This window comes from Otolemur garnettii, unplaced genomic scaffold (assembly GCF_000181295.1).
Source record: "Otolemur garnettii isolate 467f Iridium unplaced genomic scaffold, OtoGar3 scaffold00010, whole genome shotgun sequence".
In the NCBI taxonomy this organism is placed as follows: domain Eukaryota; kingdom Metazoa; phylum Chordata; class Mammalia; order Primates; family Galagidae; genus Otolemur; species Otolemur garnettii.
The window spans coordinates 2,824,609-2,847,753 of NW_003852405.1; the positions used below are offsets into that span (position 1 = coordinate 2,824,609).

The following is a 23,145-nucleotide window of genomic DNA, read 5'->3' on the forward strand; positions in this document are numbered from 1 at the left end:
TTTCTCCCCTCTTTTGTCAATGTGAAAATTCCTAGACCACAGTAATTCTATTCTGACATATTATCTTTTGGGGGCATGATTTTGGAAGCATAAACTGGGGAATTTCTGGTTCTACATAAGATACATGTTTTCTTCATTGAGTGATTTCTAGAAAATTTAGAACTTTCCACATGGAAACTGTTATGTAAGACCAGAAAAACTCTAAGGTTTATCTGACGTGCTGTTAAAGGGATCCATACCAGATATTCTTATTTGAAAAGCTGTATTTGATAGATGTTATATTCTGTTCTTGACTCAAAACAAATAACTTTTTTTTTTTTTGAGACAGAGTCTTACTATGTTGCCCTCGGTAGAGTGCTGGGGCATCACAGCTCACAGCAACCTCTAACTCTTGGGGGTCAGCAATTCTCTTGCCTCAGCCTCCCAAGTAGCTGGGACTACAGGCGCCCACCACAACACCCAGCTATTTTTGTTGTTGCAGTTGTCATTGTTTAACAGGCCCAGGCCAGTTTCAAATCCGCCTGCCTCAGTGTATGTGGCCAGTGTCATAACTACTGTGCTACAGGTGCCAAGCCAAAACAAATAACTTCTGATAAAGAGAACATAGTATCTGATCATGGGGTGCTAAAATAGAAAACCACCAGTCTCATCAGTAACCCTGAGCAGCTGTCCTGTCTGCTGTCCACTACCATGTCAGAATCACTTAGTTTCAGACAAGTCTAAATTTACATAGAAAAGGCCTGTTTCTGATCATATAACAATTTTCCTCTTGTTCTAAATTTTGACTCCTAAAACCAGCAGATCTGATATTCAATGAATTAAAATAGCTCTTCTGTTAGGGTGCCTTATGGTGCCCTAACATATTGAATATTAAACTTATTTTGAATTCTTCATGCAGTGATAAGGGGGGTGCTACAGCTCATCTAATATTAACAAGTGACAATATATATTGCATAATAATGGCATTACATCCATTCATGTATCTCAGACTTAAACACACCTGTCATTGGATTTATGACCAATACATGTAGAACTATTAAGCATTTTACATGTTTAAATTGTAGCCTAACATTCTTCAAAGCATGAACACCCATACTTCATATTGATTACTATACCAAAGAGTCAATAAACTTATTATAATACTGTAGGCAGTATAATATAGAAGATTTCTTGAATAGGAAATTCTAGACAGAATTTATTGGATTTAAATTATATTCCCTTATTATCGCTCACAACATTAAATTTTAAAAAAACCCACAGAGCCCAAATCTGTTGAGCACCTTTATCACAGACTTTACACTTGAATACTAAATATATACTCCATTATGCATAATGCTGTTTACCCCACTGGAGCGATAAAAAAGAAAAGAAGGCTTTTCATTATCATGTGCAGTGATTCTGGAAGCCACGTATTCCAAGGCACGCACCAGCACAGTGCCTTGAAACTACCTTTCAGATGTTCCCTTTTGGTGGGCGGGAAGGATAGTGGTGGGCACTTTCACAGAGGAAATCAGCATTGGTTTTCCTCTTGATAGATGAACTTCATTTTTAATCAGCAGTAAGTGTGCCTCAGATAAACCTCACTGGCTACGATATTGCCACTGCGCAAAGCTTGAACTTCATTTTTTACATAGGTTCATTTTCTGTTAAAGTGCTTGAATCACAATGCCTTGACATGTCAATCACTCACATCTTAAATTGACAGAGCAACTTCAGTTCGCCAGCTTGACTTCTAGCGTTTGATCACAACTTGTTCATAAGCTCCAGATCCCACCCTAAAACAGCACAGGGGAAAAAAAAAAAATTCAAACTTTTAAGCAGTAGTGTTTGAAACTGTTCTAAGTAACCTTGCCCCGAGAAATGGTGCATCAGGCATTCTTCTATTAGATTGGATTTCCACAAGGTTTAACGGTATCACAGATAGAAAATACTTGAAATAGTAATATGTTTATAATAAATACATTGGATTACTCTGTGATGCTTTTCCTCTTATTCTCATAAGAATCTAGTAATGTCTCCCAATTCTTGACCTATCAACAACCTGCAGCAATAAATACTCTTCAAGGGCTGGTTACAGTGGCTCACACCTGTAATCCTAGCACTCTGGGAGGCTAAGGTGGGTGGATTGCTTGAAGTAAGGCGTTTGAGACCAGCCTGAGCAAGAGTGAGACCCCCATCTCTATTAAAAATAGAAAAATTGCCTTTTGGGGGTGGGGCACAAATATAAGAGGGTCTTATCTAACAAAAGCAATCAATGTAACCTGGTTCTGTGTACCCTCAACGAATCCCCAACAATAAAAAAATAAAAAATAGGGCGGCGCCTGTGGCTCAGTGAGTAGGGTGCCGGCCCCATATACCAAGGCTGGCGGGTTTAAACCTGGCCCTGGCCCAACTGCAACAATAAAAAAATAGCCAGGCGTTTTGGTGGGTGCCTGTAGTCCCAGCTACTTGGGAGGCTGAGTCAAGAGAATTGCCTAAGCCCAGGTGTTGGAGGTTGCTGTGAACTGTGATGCCACAGTGCTCTACCGAAGGTAACAAACTGAGACTCTGTCTTTAAAAAATAAATAAATAAATAAAAAGAAAAAAATAAAATTAAAATAGAAAAATTAGCTGGACATCGTGGTAGATGCCTGTAGTCCCAGCTACTTGGGAAGCTGGTGCAAGAGGATCTCTTGAGCCAGAGAGACTCAAATTGCCGTGAGCTATGATGACAGAGAGACTGAAGTTGCTGTGAAATATGATGACACCACAGCACTCTATCCAAGGTGACACAGTGAGACTGTCTAAAAAAAAAAAAAGTCTTCAAGCATGTTTATACAGTATATAAATCCCACAAAAGGTCTCATGTGAGAGCATATTGCCTCTGGCAGTGCATCAGGCCATTCATTGAGTTAGTGATGATGGTCTTCAGTTGTCACAGCAGTGACAAGAGTCGACTCTGTTGCCTTGGGTAGAGAGCCGTGGCATCGTCATAGCTCACTGCAACCTAAGTCTCTTAGGCTCAAGCGATCCACCTGTCTCAGCCTCCTGAGTAGCTGGGTTTACAGGTGCCCGCCATAACACCTGGCTAGCTTTTCTATTTTTTAGTAGAGATGGGGGTCTCAATCTTTGCTAAGCTAATCTGAGCTCCTGAGCTCAAGGAATCCACCCACCTCAGCCTCCCTGAGTGGCAGAATTATAGGTGTGAGCCACGGTGCCTGGCCTAATGTACATTTCTAGAAAGTGCAGGAATTCTTTTGGTCCATATGCATGTGTCTTTATATATGGTCAGTGTTGTAAATTATACCTGTGTAATGTAGATTTAAGGAGACAATGATCGTCTTCCCTGGCTGGGCACGGCCCTTGGTATTCCCCCCACCCCTTAATAGTTTTAGCTGGGTACAGGCTGCTTGGCTGGAGCCCACCCTTCCTAAACTCCCTTGTAGTGAGGTGTAGCCATGTAATTACGTTTTACCCTAGGGAATGTGAACAGAAGAGGTGTGTCACCTTCTGCCTCACTTGAGGGAAACTGCTTGCCTTGGAGTGGGAATAATCCAACTTTGACAATATAGGTAAGGAGGATGGTGGAGTAATGAAATGCACGGGGTTACCTGGGTTAAGCAATCACCTGTTGGGACAAACCTGCCTCCTGAGCCTGGTCACTGTATTGTTGGGTCTTTTTTTTTTTGAGACAGAGTCTCACTTTATTGCCCTCGGTAGGATGCTGTGGCGTCACAGCTCACAGCAACCTCCAACTCCTGGGCTTAGGTGATTCTCTGGCCTCAAACTCTGGTGTAGCTGGGACTACAGCCACCTGCCACAATGCCTAGCTATTTTTTGTTGCAGTTTGGTGGGGGGCTGGGTTAGAACCCTTGGTACATGGCGCCGGCACCCTACCCACTGAGTCACAAGTGTGGCCCTTGTTGAGTCTTTTTGTTACAGCAGTTTAGCCTTTACTCTAATATGCCAGGTATCAACAGACCTCTATTCGTGAAACATGGATATATTAGAAGGCTAAAATTGTTCAACCTTTATGAATAAAGTAACTCTGAGATAGGCTATTTAAATTAAGTCATGACCTCATCAACAGAAGGGTTTGTTATTGTTGGTGCACTTAGGTCCCTGGTCCTGTGTTATAATGGGAATAAACATGTGTTCCTTCTATTGTCTGTGTCTTTTCTGGCACAATAAAGTTTTCTATAGTAGCCTGTAAAAGTCCATGGTATCATCTCAATGGCAGCTCACTTCATGTTTTTGGATGAAGATCATTCTACTCTTTCCTTGATGCTTGCTGAGTGATCAGGAGGAAAGTTGAAGCGGTGGTACTAAGTGGAGGGGAGGATATTATTGCTTAAAAGTTATCACCAGGTACCCATTTCTTCATTTGTCAAGATATCAGGGTTTACTCTACCAACCTGACATTTCAGTCTGAGTTTAGTAAGCTCATCAGCAACTGCCATGACTAGTCTCTTCCATTAATGGCATTTTTAAGAGGAAATTCTATTTTTTTCTTTCTTTTTTTTTGAGACAGTCTCACTCTGTTGCCTTTGGTAGAGTGTTGTGGTGTCACAGCTCACAGCAACCTCAAACTCCTGAGCTCAAGCAATTCTCTTGCCTCAGCCTCTGAAGTAGCTGGGACTACGGTGTAACACCTGGCTATTTTTTTTTACACATTGGGTCTTGTTCTTGCTCAGGCTGATCTCGAACTCCTGAACTCAGACAATTTTAAGAGGAAATTCTAAAACGTGGAAGTGAGGTGGTGGTTACTAGTCCACCACAGACCGAATTGAACTTTTCAGTTGATTGTTCAGACTCCTGGTTTTCTCTACTTCATTCTACACAAGAAATGTGAACATCCCCAACATAATGCCAGTGAACGCCCATTTAGAGCTACAGATAACTGGAATATGCAGAAACCTTGGAGGACACCCCTGCACATTGGGTTTTAGATGCTGTTTTAAATATGTTCTGCTTGTGACCATAATGGAGTAATAGGGACCAGAATTACCCTTCTGCTTTAATTAGAAAATTGGATAGAATATATGAAATGACAGTTTGTATACCCTGGACGACAGGTAGCGTAGGACTGTGGTCCATAGAAAAGGGGAATGAATGAAGACAGCTCCCAGCTTGCTGCCTGAAGCAGTTTCCTTCAGGATCTTCCCAGCCTGCAGTACGGGGAGAGCCCCAAACACAGCCTGGTGGTTTCTCTGTGTGGAGAAGTCAGCGGTCAAAGCTCAGGGGCAGGGGTTGGGCACTACAATTTGTAGGGCAGAACACCAGGAGAAGGCATGGGGGAAAATAATGGCTGAAGAATCCCCAAATTTGATGAAAACTGTAAAACCATAGATCTAAGCAGCTCAATAACCCCCTAGGAGAACAACCCCAAAGAAAAAACACACCTAAGGCGCATTATAAGCAAACTGCTAAAAAGCAGGGTATAAAAGAGAACAATTTATAAGCAGCCAGAGATAAGAGACAAATCACATACGGAGAAATAAAAATAGAAATGAAAGCAGCAGACTTGTCAGAAAAAATTAAATTTTCCAAAAGGAAAGCAAGCAGGTGTATGCAGGACCTTCTAAGAACCCTGCCTGGCCAGACTGTACCCGTAGCCTTGAGACAGACTACTGCAGATCCTCCTTGCCAAGTCTCGATGGCTTGTTGCTTTGTCTTCTTCATTCTCAGGAGTTCTCTTTCGTCACTATAATTCTGTGCCTTTTCTGCCCTTAAGTCAATGACCCTGGTTTCATCTTGTGCCACCATAATTTATCTCACAGAACAGATCCGATGCTAACACACTAACTCCTCTGATAAATACCTGCTAGCTGTTGAGATCCTGTGTGTATAAGCAACACGCAGGGCACTTAAAATAGACTCTTCTCCACCATAACGCTGCAAGACAGAACATCAGTGTATGTGAAGTGCTAGAATGCATCCTGCATGCCAGACAGCGTTCTAAGCCTGACATATCATTTAATTTAAACCTTCCATCTCTTTTACAAGACAGTTTCCATTACCATCGCTATTTTACAGGGAGAAGGGCAGAGAGAAGGGAAGCAACTTTCCAAAGACAAAGCAGTAAGTGGAGAGGAGCTTGGTGCTGAACCTAAGCAGCCCAACTCCAGACCTGCCTGGAGTGAGGAAGTTAACCACAGTGAGGAAGTTCTTTTCGGTAGCAAGCGAGAGTGATGATTTGCCAGGATTGTGGCTAAGCTGGTCATTATGGTGAAACTGGAAATGCAACTCATGGCAGTCTGACTCCATGACAGATTACCTCTGATGTTCCCTGGCCTTTTTGTGGCCTTCAGTCTTAATCCTCTACTTCATTCTCTCGCAATCACTTTAGGCTTCCGTGTATTGGGTCATTATTCTCACACTCACTTGGGAAGGGGGTGGGAGTGAGAATTCTTTTGTTATATAAATGTCTTTATATCCTATGGTCTAGATTATCTCACAACTAGACATTATCTTCCTTTTTTTTTTGAGACAGAGTCTTACTATGTCGCCCTCATGGTGGAGTGCCAGGTCATCACAGCTCACAGCAACCTCAAGCTCTTGGGCTTAAGCAATTCTCTTGCCTCAGCCTCCCGAGTAGCTGGGACTACAGGTGCCTGCCACAGCGCCCAGCTATTTTTTTTGTTGTTGTTGCAATTGTCATTGTTGTTTAGCTGGCCCAGGCTGCGTTTGAACCCACCAGCCTTGGTGCATGTGACCGGTGCTATACCCACTATGCTACGGGGTGCTGAGCCATCTTTCTTTTATCTGAATAACAACAATGCTAGCAGCAAGTATATATTGAGAGCTTTCTATGTGTTAGGCACTGTGTTAAATACTTCACCTAAGGCATCCAACTTAATCTTCGCAAACTGCCTATGAGTGAGGTAACTTATTTATCACTCTCATATGATAGACAAGGAAACAGACTTACAGGGGTTGATAACACCAATAAGTAATGGAAGAGCTAGGACACAGCTCCAGGAAGTCTGAGAAGAGCAGTCCATGACTTTGATCATTCACGATTTAAATCCTTTTTGGTTGGAACTGTATTTTTTGCTATTCCTCTATATCAGTGATTTTCAACCAGTGTAGCACAGCACATAGGTGTGCTGTGAGAGGATCTTATGTGTGTCATGAAAAAGTTAAAGATCATTAATTATTTTTGAAAGAAGTTTAAAGCACAATAAATATATCCTTTTTTTTACTCTTTTTGAGACCAAGCCTCAAGCTGTCCCCCTGGGTAGAGTCCTGCGGCATCACAGCTCACAGCAACCTCCAACTCCTGGGCTCAAGCGAGTCTCCTGCCTCCGCCTCCCAAGTAGCTGGGACCACAAGCACCCGCCACAATGCCTGGGTATTTTTTGGTTGCAGCCGTCATTGTTGTTTGGCAGGCCCGGGCTGGATTCAAACCTGCCACCTTAGGTGTATGTGGCTGGTGCCTTAGCCACTTGAGCCACAGGCGCCAAGCCTTTACTCTTTTTTTTGATCAACCTAATTTACATGTGGGGTGGAAGTTTAACTATAGGTTCGAGTGTGCTTGGTAGGAAAGGTTGGAAAACCCTGCTCTACGTGCATGAGTAATAGTGAGGGCTTACTGAGTATACTATGTCATTTACCCTACGCTGTAAGATAGGCATGGTTATTCCCTCTTTTCAGTAGAGGTAATTAAAGTTCCTACCCAGGCACTGAAAGTGGCCTGGCAAGTCTCTTTAACTGAAAAACATGTTCTGGAGGACATATGGCAGAGGGAGGGAGGGCATGAGGTGGGATCTCACCTAATGTGCACGTTGTGAGGGTGTATAAGACGCCCCCTGGGTGAGGGGCTCTTCTACAAATGGTTGGCCCTAGAAGTGAGAACACTGTAACCTAAATATTGTACCCTTATAAAGGTTAGTTTTCTACCCGATTCCCTGCTACTGGTCTCTCCTTGCTCTGATCTACCCTTCAAATTATGGCTAGTTACTACCCTAAAATGCCAATCTGCCCTCTTTTCCTGTTGCTGCTGAGTTGCGAGGAGGAGGAGGCTTGGGTGAGTTCAAAATTCAGCTTTGCACGTAACCCACCGCCATGGCAGAGGAAGGCATTGCTGCTGGAGGTGTAATGGGTGTTAACATCGCTTCACAAGGGGTGCTGAAGACAGCCTCATCCGTGATGGCCTTGCATGTGGACTCCACGAAGCTGCCCAAACCTCAGACAAGCGCCAAGCCCATCTTTATGTGCTTGCATCCAATGTGATGAGCTTATGTATGTCAAGTTGGTGGAGGCCCTTTGTGCTGAACGCCAAATCAACCAAATTAAGGTTGATGACTACCAGAAACTAAGGGAATGAGTAGGCCTCTGTAAAACTGTGAGAGGGGAAAACCTGTAAAGTGGTTGGTTGCAGCTGTGTAGCAGTCAAGGACTATGGCAAAGAGACTCAGGCCAGGGATGTCATCGAAGAGTACTTCAAATGGAAGAAATGAATAAATAAAACCCTGGCTCAAAAAATAAAAATAAAAACAAAATGCCAATCTGATAGGCCACTTCCCTGCAAGAATGGCCCAACGGTCTCCCACTGTGCACATGTGAAAAGGATAAACTCTTTGTCGTGGCAAGCGAGGCCCTATACAACCTGGCTCCAAGATACCTGCCAGCCGCATGGCCCCAAACTCCCTCTAACATGCCTCTGTCCTCAGAAGAACTTGTTTATTGGCAATTTTCAAAGTATGTTATATTATTCACAAGCCAGTAATGCAAAGTGGCCGAGTACGAAGAGACATGAGTTTGAATCTTGGTTTTACCACTTACTAGTTTTAAGGCCTTGGGCAAACTACCTCCACTTCTTTATTTTTTGTGTCCATCTTTAAAAAACTAATTATAACATGTTGTGACCTTTGAAAAAGGTACTATAAGAATTAAATAAAGTATATAGATGCGCTTGTGTCTGGCACATGACTAATAAATGCTTGCTGTTACTTATATGTTTATTATTCTATAATCATATGTATTCTAATTATACCTTTAAATTAATTTTATTTGCTCCTATTATCAGGAATATTTGTCTTCCCCCTATTTGCCTAATAAGCCCGGCACTTATCTTTTACTCTCTCAAAGAGTAAGTGTCATCTCTCGTGGAAAGTTTTCTCCATCTGAAGTCCCAGCTCTGTTCTCTCAGAGTTCCCTCTACTTCTCTGTGTTATAATGCTTATCATAATATTACCATTTTTAGTTTGTCTATCTACCTGCAAGAAAGAGTCAGGTAGTAAATATTTTAGGCTTTGATGGCCATATGGTCTCTGCTGCCATACTCAGCTCTGCTAGTGGAGTGTCAAAGCAGCCAGAGAACATACACATATACATTTACTGGCAAGGTTGTGTTTCAGTGAAACTTTCTTTACAAATGTGGAAGTGGACCAAATAGGCTCAGGATACTCAAGTTGGCCCAACAGTTATTGAATTTAATGAGTGGAAAGTCAATGACAATTCTAAATTGTGTCACATTCTCTATAAACCCCTTCAAATTAATTCTTCATCGCATCTTTATGTCTCTCTCCTACCTACCTGATTGTAGTTAGTTGTTGATGTGTTTGTTGTTATGCTATATTTTTGTATCTTTGGGTCCTGCAATGTGCTGGCTGCATAAACTGCATAGGTAAGATGACTGAATGAAAATGTAATTTTACTTTGCTCTTTCTAAAATACCAGACTAGGCTGGGTGTGGTGGCTCATGCCTGTAATCTAAGCACTCTGGGAGGCCAAGGCAGGTGGATTGCTTTAGCTCACAAGTTCAAGACAAGCCTAAGCAAGAGTGAGATGCCCCATCTCTACTAAAAATGAAAAACTGAGGCAAGAAGATCACTTGAGCACAAGAGTTTGAGGTTGCTGTGAGCTATGACGCCACAGTACTCTATCAAGGGCAGGCAACAAAGTGAGACTCTGCCTCAGGAACAAAAAATACCAGATTAAAAACTCTTCTAAATGTTCTTTTCATACTGTAACTGCATTGTGCCCTACTGGTCCTTTACTAATACATTCTAAAAATACAACTAAGAAAATTATCTAACTTATAAAATATTGTGTCAAAAATACCCAGAATAAGAAAAATGGAGAGCTCCCCTAAGAGCCATAACTCCCTTCCCATGTAACTACTACTATTTGCATTTTTCTAGCCTCAGTCTAAAAAAAAAAAAACTTTAGGACCTTCACCCTCTATTCATGAGTATTTTTTTAAAAACAGTCATTCTGTATTTTAATAAGATACTATTTGTACTACATACCTATTTGGAAGATGATGACTGCCAAAGGTTGTACTTCCTCCAGGACCTACAAATAGCCTCAGTCCTTCTTCTGCAATACAAATTTAAAATGCTTGTTGTATGCACAATTCTTAGACTCCTGTCTGACAATGTTTATATTGTAATAATTCATATTTCAAATTTCATTTTACTAAAGAAATAAAAAACTTAAAAACTAAAGTTATATATACAGTTAAAAATAGACAATTTAAAAGATCCTAACAGTTATTTTCACCAACTTTCCTAAAGCTCTTTTCTTTTAAATGAGTAATGAATACAGCTCTTCCTACAAATATCCACAACTGAGGTTTAATTATTTCCCTTCACAGCCAGCCACATAATGAGCCTAAGTCCATTGTTAAGAGCTATTCACACCAACATGAGTAATTACACTTTTCAAATTGGTGGCATATAAATTTCCAGTTTCAGTGAAACCTCTAAGGAGAGAATGAAAGCTTCTGTTATTCACTATTGTTTCACGACCACTACTCCCCACCCCTACCCCTCCAAATTGTAACAATGGCTTTAATTACTTAGGATAGCACAGACATGGACATCTATCATACGGATGTGGAAGACATACATGTATAGTTAGAAATATAATAAAAACCTTTTAAATTGAACTCTTTTAACTAAGGTTTATTTTTACAAATTCAATATACATCCTCAGAAGTAAATGAGCTACCAAGTTTTGATACCTTGAGATTTTTTTTTTTTTTTGAGACAGAGTCTCACTATGTTGCCCTGGGTAGAGTACCGTGGTGTCACAGCTCACAGCAACCTCAAACTCTTGGGCTTAAGCGAGTCTCTTGCCTCAGCCTCTCAAGTAGCTGGGACTTTAGGTGCCCGCCACAATGCCTGGCTATTTTTTGTTTGCAGTTGTCATTGTTTAGCTGGCCCAGGCTGGGTTCGAACCTGTCAGCATCAGTGTATGTGGCTGGTGCCCTACCCACTGAGCTAGGGGCGCCACCTGATATCTTGAGATTTTTATGGGCATGGAATTTATTTTACAATTATGCAACAGTCAGTGCCATGATGTTCTGCCTCTTTACTGGTGACCTGGATTACACAGACCTGGATTATAGGGATCTATCTACACTTAACAGTGATCTACATACCTTCTGCACTGGAATCTAGGCTGAAGTCTTGACTTTGTAATATTTTCTCCACAATATCATCTGCATCCACTCTGGTGTCATCAACTCGTTTCAGCTGAGATTCTACAGAATCTTGTTTCACTGGACATCTTTGAAAATAATTTTAAAAAATTCCCTCTTTTTTATTATTTTGTGAAAAGAAAGGTTTTTTTTTTTTTAAATATAAATTTATCTTTTAAATTGAAAGCATACCTGTTGAGTTTTTCTGAAGTTATATCTTCTTTATCAGCTGTATCAAGATTTGGTTCGGCTAATTTTTGCTCGATTTCATCACAGGGCTCTAGAATACTTTCAACTCCCGTTGAGGTACTTCCCACTGAGGTATTTCTTCTGTGGCAGAGCTCAGAGAAACTAGATGACCTGGAGTGACATGAGCTATACCCTGCCAGAGAAAACCACTGTGGATGTAGTACTGGTATCAAACACACTGCAATCTAACAGCCTTCTCCCACCACAGCAGTTTCAAACCCCTTTAGAAGAAGACATTCAACTTTGCTGTTAGCCTTTACCTGATACTTTTGACTGCTGGCTCGCATAGCTTGATGTTCTGGAATGTCCACAGGCACCAAGTTCGTCCGGAACAGAGGCACTCTTGGCTGAAAGATCTGCAGGATGTTATAACGTGAAGTTACATTAATGCCGACAAGTTAGTGGGCAATTTGTATCCTAATCTGCAGATTTTCTAAACCCCAAGTTCATTATCAAGAAAAGTACGTGCCAAAGTGACAGATATCCCTTTAAATTCGTACAAGGGAAACGACTCTTTCTGCAAGAAATACAAAGTACTTATAGATCTTACTTCACTGAAGAATTATGACATTTTCCATAACAGTTAAAAAGCACTCTATGTTAAAATTATTACAGTTTTTGTGTTTAGCATTTCTCTAATGAAAATCAGTAAGGTGCAGTTTTTATAAATTCTCAGAAAATGGCTAGGTTATTTAGTGTGATTTCTGAGGAAATCCTGCTTCCTCAGAGATCCACCGTAGCAGCGGTCTGAAGAGCACTTTATTACTTCAACATTATTGCTGCTTATGCTAGGCTACAATTTGGGCAATGTCCGTGGCTTAAATCAACACAGTGTGGAATATAGCACTGAGAATAAAGGTTCTTAAGGAACTGCTTACTCATTTTCAAAGTAAATGTACAAAAAGCAGTGTCAAGGCCATTACTAGTAGGACCCTGATCACGTGCATATTCCAGAGCCAACTGTGTATTTCCAGAGCCAGGCTTCTTCCGCAGAATGCAGAACTGTGACCATTTTCCTGAGGGTGACATATTTGGAAACTAGAACTGTTTTTAACTTAGAAGCACAAGGAAGGCAACTGAGCAATGCACCTATTATAGCAGCCGTTCTGTAAACGATACTGAATGCAGTTGGACCAACAAATGCTGCTAAACAAATAAGCTGCGGAGTGCCCTGGCCCTTTTTGCAGAACGAGAAGGTTTCTCATCTCTGGACTGACTGTAAGTATCCCGATCATCTCTACAGTGGCCCTAAACCCAAAAGTTAGCTCCAACAAAATCGGGACTCATAGAGTTGCTTCATATCTGGAGCTAACCCTTTCTTTACTCCTGGGTTTTGCTCAGATCATGAGTAATCCATTTATCTTCTAGTTTTCAAAATTTATTCAAACAACAAACATTTTTATCAAGCTTTTACCAAGTCAGGTGCTCAATACTGTATAAGATATAGGAAATAAAAAATGAGTAAGGCAAAATTCATGCTCAGAGTTTAGAGGTAGAAGCAAAAGTGGCAAGTACTAAAATATAAGGATCAAAAAGAAGGGATTTAGAGTTCCAAAGAGCGGTGCCTCTAACACAGGCTGGTAATGGGGCATGGGGCAGGCAGACTTCACAGAGGCAGCTAACCCCAGGACTTGAACAAGTAGGAACTCATTAGCCAGATGCACAGTGAAAGGCTTAGGGGAAGAGCACGCCTTATCTGCAGAGAAGCAGATGGCTTGGCATGCAGGGTAGAGGTGTAGATCAGAGGGCCCACCTGTTTTGGCACTAGGGACTGATGTCATGGAAGACAATTTCTCCATGGATGGGGTAGGGGGATGGTTTTGATACAAGTCTGCAAGCAACCGATTTATGGTCTCTGTGCAGTCAACCCTCTCTGCTAGTGATAATCTGTATTTGCAGTCACTCCCCAGGGCTAGCATTACCACCTCAGCTCCACCTCAGACCATCAGGCATTAGATCCTCATAAGGAGTGTGCAAGACAGAAGCTTAGCCTGTGCAGCTTACAGTAAGGTTCGTGCTCCTGTGAGAATCTAATGCCACCGCTGATCTGACAGGAGGTGGTAATGTAAGATGTGGAGTGGCTGTAAATACAGATGAAGCTTAGCTGGCTTGCCTGCTGCTCCTCTCTGGCTGTGTGGCCCTGATCCTAATAGGTCATAGATCAGTACTGGTCCATGGTCTGGGGGTTGGAGATTGTAGATGTAGATGACTGGGGGAAAAGAGGCTGGAGAGATGCATGTGAGCCTGTTGAGGAAGGATCACAGTTTAGTGGCTTCTAGCAAGGGCATGACACACTCAGACTTACTTTTTGGGAAGACCATCTTGGTAACAGCATGAATGGGGTAAAAGAGGGAAGGTTTTCATAATAATCCAGTTGTGTGTGAGAAATGTTTAACAGGCACAAATAACAGGCCTCAATTATTAGGTAGAAGTTTGGGTCAGGATAAGTGAGATAGAGAATAGGGAAGGAAAAGTTAGGAAAAACTGCTATAGATGGAATTTTAGACCCCTGAGAATGCCTATTCCCTAGTCACTGAGTTTCTGCTGTGTCCCTGGCATTATGCTGGGGACATGATAACAAATGAGACCTGATCATGAAGAACTTGAAAATATGGCTTGGGAGAAAGAGAAACAGATGCATTTCAGCATAACATCGGGCATGCAGTGGGCCTTTCCCAAAAGCGTTTGAGGACATACACCTGGAGTTCAGGAGGAAAGTCCTGAAGCAACATAAATTTGTGAATTGAAAAGACTTAACTTACATTTAAACCATTACCTTTGTATTTATGTGACAGTTAAACCCAAGGGTATAGATGACATTGCTCAGGAAAGTAAGCAGAGAGGACCAATCCCTGTGGAACACCAATATTTAAGTGGAAGGTTGACGTAGATGAAGAAGCCTCCAAGAAGCCAGAAAAGGAAAGGTCCAAGAGGTAGGAGCCAAGGGAAGAGAAAGCTTCAAGAAAAAGTGGCCAAAAAAGATGAGAACAGAAAAAATGCCCAAAGGATTCAATGATCATGTAACTAGAAGATATTATCAAGAGAGGGCGGAAGACAGAAGCCAGATTGCAAATGTGTTTAAGAATAAATGGGCAGTCTATTCTTTCTAGAATTTTCACTATAAAAAGTGTGTGTGGTATATATATCATCTCCTGATGATCTCTCTCTCTTTCTATATATATGTGTGTGTGTATATATATACACATACATACACACCCCCAGAGATGTGTCTATATATAGGGAGGAGGATCGGGGGCGAAGGAGAAAGAGAGATAGCAAGGGCCAGACTGCTAGGGTCTACAGGAGAGCAGCAGGCAGAGAAGGATTTAGGGCTAATGAGTGTTTGCTTTTTATTTATTTTTTCAATATGGGAAATAAACTGGATTATTTAAATGCTGAAGGGAAGGAGCTAATGGAATGTTAAAAATACCCAAAGGATTCCTGATCCTAAATCAGGACACTTCATAGTAACCATTATCTATAGTAACCATTATCTATAAGAAACTATATATTTGCATCTTTGAAAAGGCGGTGAAAATAATAATTGCATCACCTCACCTTTCTTTCCATTCAAAGAAATACACTCTGTTCACTTAACATGGGAGACAGAAGGAAGCTCTCAAGTCCCTTTTCCCCAGCTGACTTGGTATTCCCCCACCGTTTTAACTCCTAGAACAGATTCTGACTGTTGATGGAGGTTTGCCCAAAGTGGAGCTCAAGGTGTGGGTGGGGACCGGCAACATCAGCATTATCTGGGAATGTATCAGCAATGCAAAATGTCAGCCCCTAGCCCAGATCTACTGAAGCAAGAACTTGGGCTGCTGGTGCCAGGCTTCATCCTTCAGGTGAAGCTGATGCACACTGCAGCTTAAGAACCACTGATGAGGAAAGTGACTCATGGGAGAGACAGAAGCAATGCCTAGAGCAGACTGGCAGAGCTGTGTGTGGAATGGGAAAAATCCTGTAGTGTCCCATGCAGGTGTGTCCAACCTGTGGCCCACGGGCCACATGTGGATGATGAGAGGACTTTTTTGCTCATTTGTGGTGGCAGATACCACAAAAATTATGCATGGGCCTTTTTTTGCTCATCGATTTTCATTAGTGTTTCTGTATTTACTGTGTGACTCAAGACAGCTCTTCAGATGCCAGTGTGGTGCAAAGAAGATAAAACGTTGGACACCCCTGGGGCATACAATGGGGGTGTGTGCCACTGTAACATCTAGCTGTCATATGCATGAGTACAATACTTTAGACTAAGTATAGCACTGAACTCACTAAGAACTTCATAATAAAAACCCTGCTGATGTTTACTGACCCATTCAAGTCATATACCCATAGAATGCTTCGGAAATCTTCCATGATGTTAAGTAATACTGTTTATCACAAGTTAAAACACCAGTAGGCTACATATCCATACCTGCTATTCCAAGATGCACTTTGAGAGTCTCTCCGCCTTTTCTGTCTTCTTGCAGAGATTCAGATTCACCAGCAATTGGTATAGACATTGATGTAGAGGGAGGCCTGTAAGTAACATTTCTAAGAGTCAGAACTTGAATAAGGAGTGAACCTGAAAGTCTGAAACACGGTCAGTGAGTGGTGAGCTTAGTGAGCCTTGGCATAAGCTGCCCAGTAATGGTGTGCCTTTGAGGGTGAAAGCAACAACAACGACAACAACAAAATCAACAAATAATGTGTAAGCATCTTTTCAAAACTTAATATTCATGAGGGGAAAAAGATTATTTTGCACAACACGAAAGGGGAGACCAGAACCACAAAGGGGAGGACACTGCCTCCATGGAGTCCTGAAGAGAGGACCCAGCAGGGCTCCACAAACGGGTGTTCACCTGTCAACTCAATTCCAACTAGGCAGGGGGCGTCTCTGAGCCGGGGAAGGAGGCACCTCATGCCTCCTGCTTCAGAGCCTAAACTCTTTTGGTGGCTCCACCAACTTCTTAGATAATATCCATAGGTTTTTCTTTTCTTTTTCCCCCCCCCACCTACGTCTCTGTAAATAGCTTACTGGCCCAGGAAAGTCTGTACAGAGAATTAGTTACTTCAGATTTGCTTTTTGGATTGAATTCTCTGGGAGGTAAAGGATCTGTTTTCATTGGCTAATTCAAAGTTCCCATTCTATGTAGAAGCTGTGAAGCAAGGAGGAGCAAGTTTGAGTTTTAACCAAAAGAAAAAATAAATTAAAAAAAGATATATATTTTTTGGAGACAGTCTTATCATGGTATCATAGCTCAGAGCAACTTGAAACTCCTGGGTTCCAGCAATCCTCTTGCCTCAGCTTCTTGAGTAGCTGGGACTATAGGCCCCTGGCACAATACCTGGCTTGTTCTTCTATTTTCAGTAGAGATGGGGTCTCGTTCTTACTCAGGCTGGTCTCAAACTCCTGAGCTCAAGCAATCCACCCACCTTGGCCTCCCAGAGTGCTGGGATTACAGGTGTGAGCCACTGGTTCTGTACCTGGCCCTGCCCTTAGCAACTTTTGAAAGCAGCTAGGGCAGAGTATTCAAAAGAAAAATTTTACATACTAGGACTCATAATATACTCAAGCAAAGGATTTTATGGCTAAAGATTCTGAAAAATATCATTGGACTAGACAATTTCTGACATTCTTTCCAGCTCTGAAGTGATGCGATTTTACCTATTTGATAAACATCTAACTATAACCTGATAAAAATAATTTACTTTTCATATGAGCAGTTCAAATGTTTTTCTATTCAATACATAATGTGTGCCAGTTCATGAGGGTGTGAGAATTCCTCCTTTTTTTTCACTGACATTTGCATAATTTCAGATATTCAAAGAAAAAGGCAAAACTACTGAGTATTTTCTTCTGAAAAATACTTCCATGTATTTGGTCTATTTATTCTTATGAAGTATAATTAAAGTCTTCCTCTGTAAATATAAATTCTTGATTGTCAGAATCACATTTTTTTTTTTTTTTTTTTGAGACAGAGCCTCAAGCTGTCCCCCTGGATAGAGTGCCCTGGCATCACAGCTCACAGCAACCTCCAACTCCTGGACTCAAGCGAGTCTCCTGCCTCCGCCTCCCAAGTAGCTGGGACCAAAGGTGCCCGCCACAACGCCTGGCTATTTTTTTTTGGTTGCAACCATCATTGTTGTTTGGTGGGCTCGGGCTGGATTTGAACCTGCTACCTTTGGTGTATGTGGCTAGTGCCTTAGCCACTTGAGCCACAGCCATCAAGCCCAGAATCACATTTGTGGAAATAACATAAAACATTAGACAATCTATTTCAAGGTTTTTCATATGTAAATTTTGTAAGTAATAAGGGCAGAGAAAGGGCCAGCAAGGGAATCTCCATAAAAAGTTCATAAGAAGGGCTGGGCGTGGTGGCTCACACCTATAATCCTAGCACTCTGGGAGGCTAGGAGCACTCTAGTGGACTGCTTGAGCTCATGAGTTTGAGATCAGCCTGAGCAAAAGCAAGACCCTCATTTCTACTAAAAATAGAAAAACTGAGGGAAAAGGATTGCTTGAGCCTGAGTTGGAGGTTGCTTGAGCTATGATGCACTCTACCCAGGGTGACAGCTTGAGACTGTCTCAATAAAAAAAAAAAGTTCACAAGAAGGGATAAGGCCAGGTGCAGTGGCTCACGAATGTAATCCTAGCATTCTGGGAGGCTGAGGCTGGTGGATTGGCTGAGCTCACAGGGTCAAGACCAGCCTGAGGAAGAGGGAGACCCCGTCTCTAAAAGTAGCCAGGTGTTGTGGTGGGCACCTGTAGTCCCAGCTATTTGGCAGGCTGAGGCAAGAGAATCACTTGAGCCTAAGAGTTTGAGGTTGCTGTGAGCTGTGACATCACAGCACTCTACTGAGGGCAACATAATGAGACTCTGTCTCAAAAAAAAAAAAATGAATTCATTTTCTTCTAGTAAGTTTTGCTGCTCATTTTCTTATTTTATCCTAAACTGATTGATTCCACTAAAACAACGACCTGTTACCTGTAAGACCAAAAATAGTATAACAAAAATTGTTCAGTCCCAAGAGATCCGCAAATAAAGAAGCCTGTGGTTACAGTTTGTGAGGAGACAGCACAAGAAGGCTAAGTTATAGGAAAATGTAGAGTTTTACTCAAGAGTTAATTTGTATTAAAAATACATGTTTCTACCAAATAGCATGTAAACAGAAAATTATATGGACATTGCTTATTTCTGGACATTTCTGATTTACAGCAAGAAGTATTAAAAACATGAAATTGATATATGGGGAAGTAAGGTGTTCTTTCTCTCTCTTTTTTTTTGAGACAGGGTGTCGCTCTGTCGCCTGGCTAGAGTGCACTGGCTTGATCATAGCTCACTGTAAGCTCACACTCCTGGGTTCCAGGGATCAGCCTCCTGAGTAGCTGGGATGACAGGGGTGTGCCACCACGCCTGGATAATGGTTTCTTTTCTTTTCTTCTTCTTTTTTTTTTTTTTTAGTATTTATTAATTTATTATTTAATTGGCAAACTTTTCTAACTGTATTTTTCTCAGATATTTAAATAATAACCAATCAACTTTCATTTTTAAATACTGTCTCCGAGGTTGCCAGTAGACAATCCTGTGTTCCCCCCCCCGCCATTCAGTTCACTCTCATGTTCTCTGAGGGGACTTTTCCCTACCTTTTCCTCTTTAATAATTGAAACCCCTACCTCTGTCTTCCCCATCCTGGCTCTTCCATGATCAATTTCCTATTTCACTAAGAAGTCAGAAGCAATCAAAAAGGGACGTCTACACCCTTCCCCGTATCCTTCCTTCTGCACTGACGGCTGTGTTCTCTGTCCTTATCCCTCTTGACAATCCAGATGCTGTTCTAGGAATAGTCTTTTTTCTCTTCTGTCTCACACCTCCCTCTGTATTGAGCCAATCCCATCAGTATAAAAACATGCTGTACTGTCCCTCATCTTACAAATACACAAAACCTGCCCCACCTCACATCCTCTCTTTACTCATAACCTCATATTTCTGTTCTGTTTTTAGAGTGAAACTTCACATAAGAATTGTTTATTGGCCGGGTGTAGGGGCTCACGCCTGTAATCCCAGCACCATGGGAGGCCAATATGAGTGGATTGCTTGAGCAGCCTGAGCAGGAGTGAGACCCTGTCTCTATTAAAAACAGAAAAACTAGCCAGGTGTTATGGCAGGTGCCTGTATTGTCAGCTACTTGAGAGGCTGACGCAGAAGGATCACTAGAGCCCAAGAGTTTTAGGTTGCTGTGAGCTGTCACACCATGACATTCTACCCCCAGGGCAACAGGGTGAGACTGTGTCTCAAAAAAAAATTTTTTTTCAAACTCTCTTTAACCCACCCTCAAAAGGCTTTAGCCTGAGAGTATTCTAGCAAAGTGCCTGTTTACCAGTGCTCTCTACACTGCAAAGTCAAAGACCTGTTCTCAGTCCTCGTGTTCCGAGACCTCCAGTAGTGCACAATGCAGTGGGTTACTACTCCTCCTCTTCTGAAACACCGTCTTCTCTCCGTTTTCAGGACAGTGCTCTCCTCTGTCTCCTTCCCCTGCCGCACCCATTGTTTCTTTGCTAGCTTGTCTTCTCTCCTCACCCTCTAACGCATCGGAGTGCCCCACACTCGCTCTGTGGTCCTCACCTTTGCTTTGTTGATATTCATTTCCTCTAGTCATTTAGTCACGTCTCAGGGCTTTGATGCTAACTATATGCTGATGATGTCACGCTTTCCAAAGTCTTTCTCCAGCCCAGATCTCCCCACTGCACTCTGGGGCTGACACATCCAACTGCCTACTTGATGCCCGGCTGGATATTAATAGGGATCTGAAATCTAACACGTCTCACACTCAGGTCTGACTTGCTCCTCCCACAGTCGCTCAGGAAGTGAAAATGTCCTTCTTCCCGTTACTCAGACCCCTTGCTGGGATTCCTGAAGCAGCTTCATCCACCTATTTCTGTCCTTGTCCCTTCCAGGCGCACCCCACTTGTCTGTTCTCTACCTAGCAGCCATAAGTCGGATACTTTCACACTCTGCTCCAAACCTCACTGTCTTTTTATCTCACTTAAAATATAAATGGCAGTCCTTATTATGACGGCCGGTAAGACTTCTTATCACCTGACCTCATCTCCATTACCGTCCTCTCCACTCTGCTCTAGACAAACATCTCCTGGCAGTTACGTGAACGTGCCAAGAACCCTCCTCCCCCGAGGCCTTTGTCCTTGTTCCCTCTGCCTCACAGCCTTTCTCCAGATGTCCCCCTGTTTTGCTTCCCCCCTCCTTCAGGTTTTCACTCCAGTATCATCTTCACTAGTACTGCTACATATAGAACAGCAACTTTTCTCTCCATCACGGCTCTGCTGCCCTGCTTTAGTTCTTCTCCGAAGCAGGTGTCCCCATCTTTACATTATGTATTTCCTTGCTAGTTTATTGTTTGTTTTCCTGTTAGAATAGAAGCTCCAAGAAGGCAGGGACTTAGTCGAGTATCTAGAACAGGGCCTAGTACATGGGAAGGCACTTAGAGTCGTTTATTAAAGAAATGAGCATGTCCACAGAAGCTGTACTAAAAATTTTAGTTAGTAAAATTTTACCCCAAACCAGAAGATGACAAAAGACCTATGGCTTAGGTGATTTAGAATGCGAAGTGCTCATCTGGTGCCAGGTAATAGTAACCTCTGTGAGGGTCAGGTCAGTCTCCCGGGAAAGGAATTACCCCCTCACTGGTATTCGCCTAGAGGCACTATACAATATTAATGTGAACATTTAAACAAATCTCTATTATACTTTCAGATGGATAATCCATTTGTTGAACATAACTTACGTTTTAAAACATGGGTCACCAGACATCAGTTGCATACTGATCAAAACCTAGACATAAGAAGAAGAAATATCATGATTATAAAAGATTTCCTTTTTTTTTTCCCCAGTGCTAACTATATTTCAAGTCATCATGGTGGGGTATTGGGAAAGGTTTTTTATTAGCACTAATCTTGCCTTGGCTAAATCTCACTGGCTGCGACACTCCCACAGTGCAAAGCTGCAGGACATGTCTTGAGAGCAGATACCACGTTCTGCTAATCCACACTTCCTCCAATATCCTCTATTTAAATAGCATTAAAATTATAGCAAATAACCTACAAATTTTCCTTTAAGATATGTAGTCTAAATTAACTATTCCATATAAACTCAAAGGACATAAATTGTGTCCAAGAACACAGTATACTTAATCCACCTAAAATGTACACTGTATATACATCTTCACCAACGGAAACAGAATGTATTTTTAAATAATGTATATCTATTCAATAAAGTAAATACATAGAATCTACCTATGTAACAGAGAAAGCTCTTGAAAAATTAATCTTTAATAAAAGCGACAAATTTTATTTTACATAAAATTTGAAAATGCAAGATAATGTTATGAATAATTTGGGTATCTACCAATATATAGCAAATGTATAAAATATGGGTGGAAAGATTCATAATTGTCTTTCCTCTGGGAAAGACTCTGACTCTGATTGCCTCTGGGATGGTACACAAAAGATATTTGAATATCTTTGTATTTCTTTTTTTTGAGACAGTCTCAAGCTGTCACCCTGGGAAGAGTGCCATGGTGTTATAGCTCATGGCAACCTCAAACTCTTGGGCTTAAGCAATTCCTTGCCTCAGCCTCCTGAGTAGCTGGGATTACAGTTACCCACCACGATGTCTGGCTATTGTTCTTTTTTTGTTGCAGTTGTCATTGTTGTTTTAGCTGGCCCGGGCCGGGTTTGAACCCGCCAGCCCTGGTATATGTGGCCGGCATCATAACTACTGAGCTATGGGTGCCGCCTATCTTTGCATATCTTAAAAAAAATATCCGAAGCAAATGAAAAAAAATAAAAAAGCATTAAATTATTGTTAGATTGAGTTATATCCAATATTAAATTACCACTTCATATAGATTAAAGATTATTTTTAAGATTCAAAACCTTGCTAATTAAAAAAAAAAATCATAGGCTCCACACCTGTAGTACAGTGGTTATGACGCCAGCCACACACACTGAAGCTGGGGGGTTGGAACACGGCCCCCCAGGCCTGTTAAACAACAATGACAACTGCAACAAAAAATAGGGGCCTTGTGGTGGGGCACCTGTAGTCCCAGCTACTTGGAAGGCTGAGGCAAGAGAATCACTTAAGCCCAAGAGTTTGAGGTTGCTGTGAGCTGTGATACCAACTGCACTCTATCAAGGGTGACAGTGAGACTCTGTCTCCAAAAAACAAAAACAGTCATAATAATTCACTAGGAATAATCCTTGGGTGTGTGGCCATGCTAATCTAGTTTATCTGCCTTTACTCCCAGATTCCTGTGGTGTTTAAGTGTCTGATAATGTTTCCCTCCAATTTGCCATGTCCATGCTTCAAGGGATCCCCGATGGTGGCTTCTAAGGGTAAAAGTCTTCTGGCCTTTGTTCCAGTTTTAGGTCAAGATTTAAAGTTTTTCTAACACTTTCTGAGATACTGCTACCCTCTGGCTTAGTG

At 41.8% G+C, this 23,145-nt stretch overlaps 1 protein-coding gene and 1 pseudogene across 1 annotated transcript in view; both read right to left on the reverse strand.

The window, feature by feature from the left end:
- Positions 1 to 1,219: 1,219 nt before the first annotated feature.
- FAM102B (family with sequence similarity 102 member B) overlaps positions 1,220 to 23,145 on the reverse strand; it is a 68,019-nt gene continuing 46,093 nt past the window's right edge. Inside the window, exons 5-11 of the mRNA XM_003784089.2 lie at positions 21,446 to 21,492; positions 16,077 to 16,180; positions 11,920 to 12,015; positions 11,603 to 11,792; positions 11,372 to 11,499; positions 10,236 to 10,305; positions 1,220 to 1,775 (exon numbers count right to left, since the gene is read on the reverse strand). Coding sequence (XP_003784137.1) covers positions 1,733 to 1,775; positions 10,236 to 10,305; positions 11,372 to 11,499; positions 11,603 to 11,792; positions 11,920 to 12,015; positions 16,077 to 16,180; positions 21,446 to 21,492 — 678 coding nt within the window. The 3' untranslated portion in view covers positions 1,220 to 1,732. The remainder of the gene's footprint in view (positions 1,776 to 10,235; positions 10,306 to 11,371; positions 11,500 to 11,602; positions 11,793 to 11,919; positions 12,016 to 16,076; positions 16,181 to 21,445; positions 21,493 to 23,145) is intronic.
- LOC111723339 lies at positions 1,495 to 1,613 on the reverse strand (annotated as a pseudogene).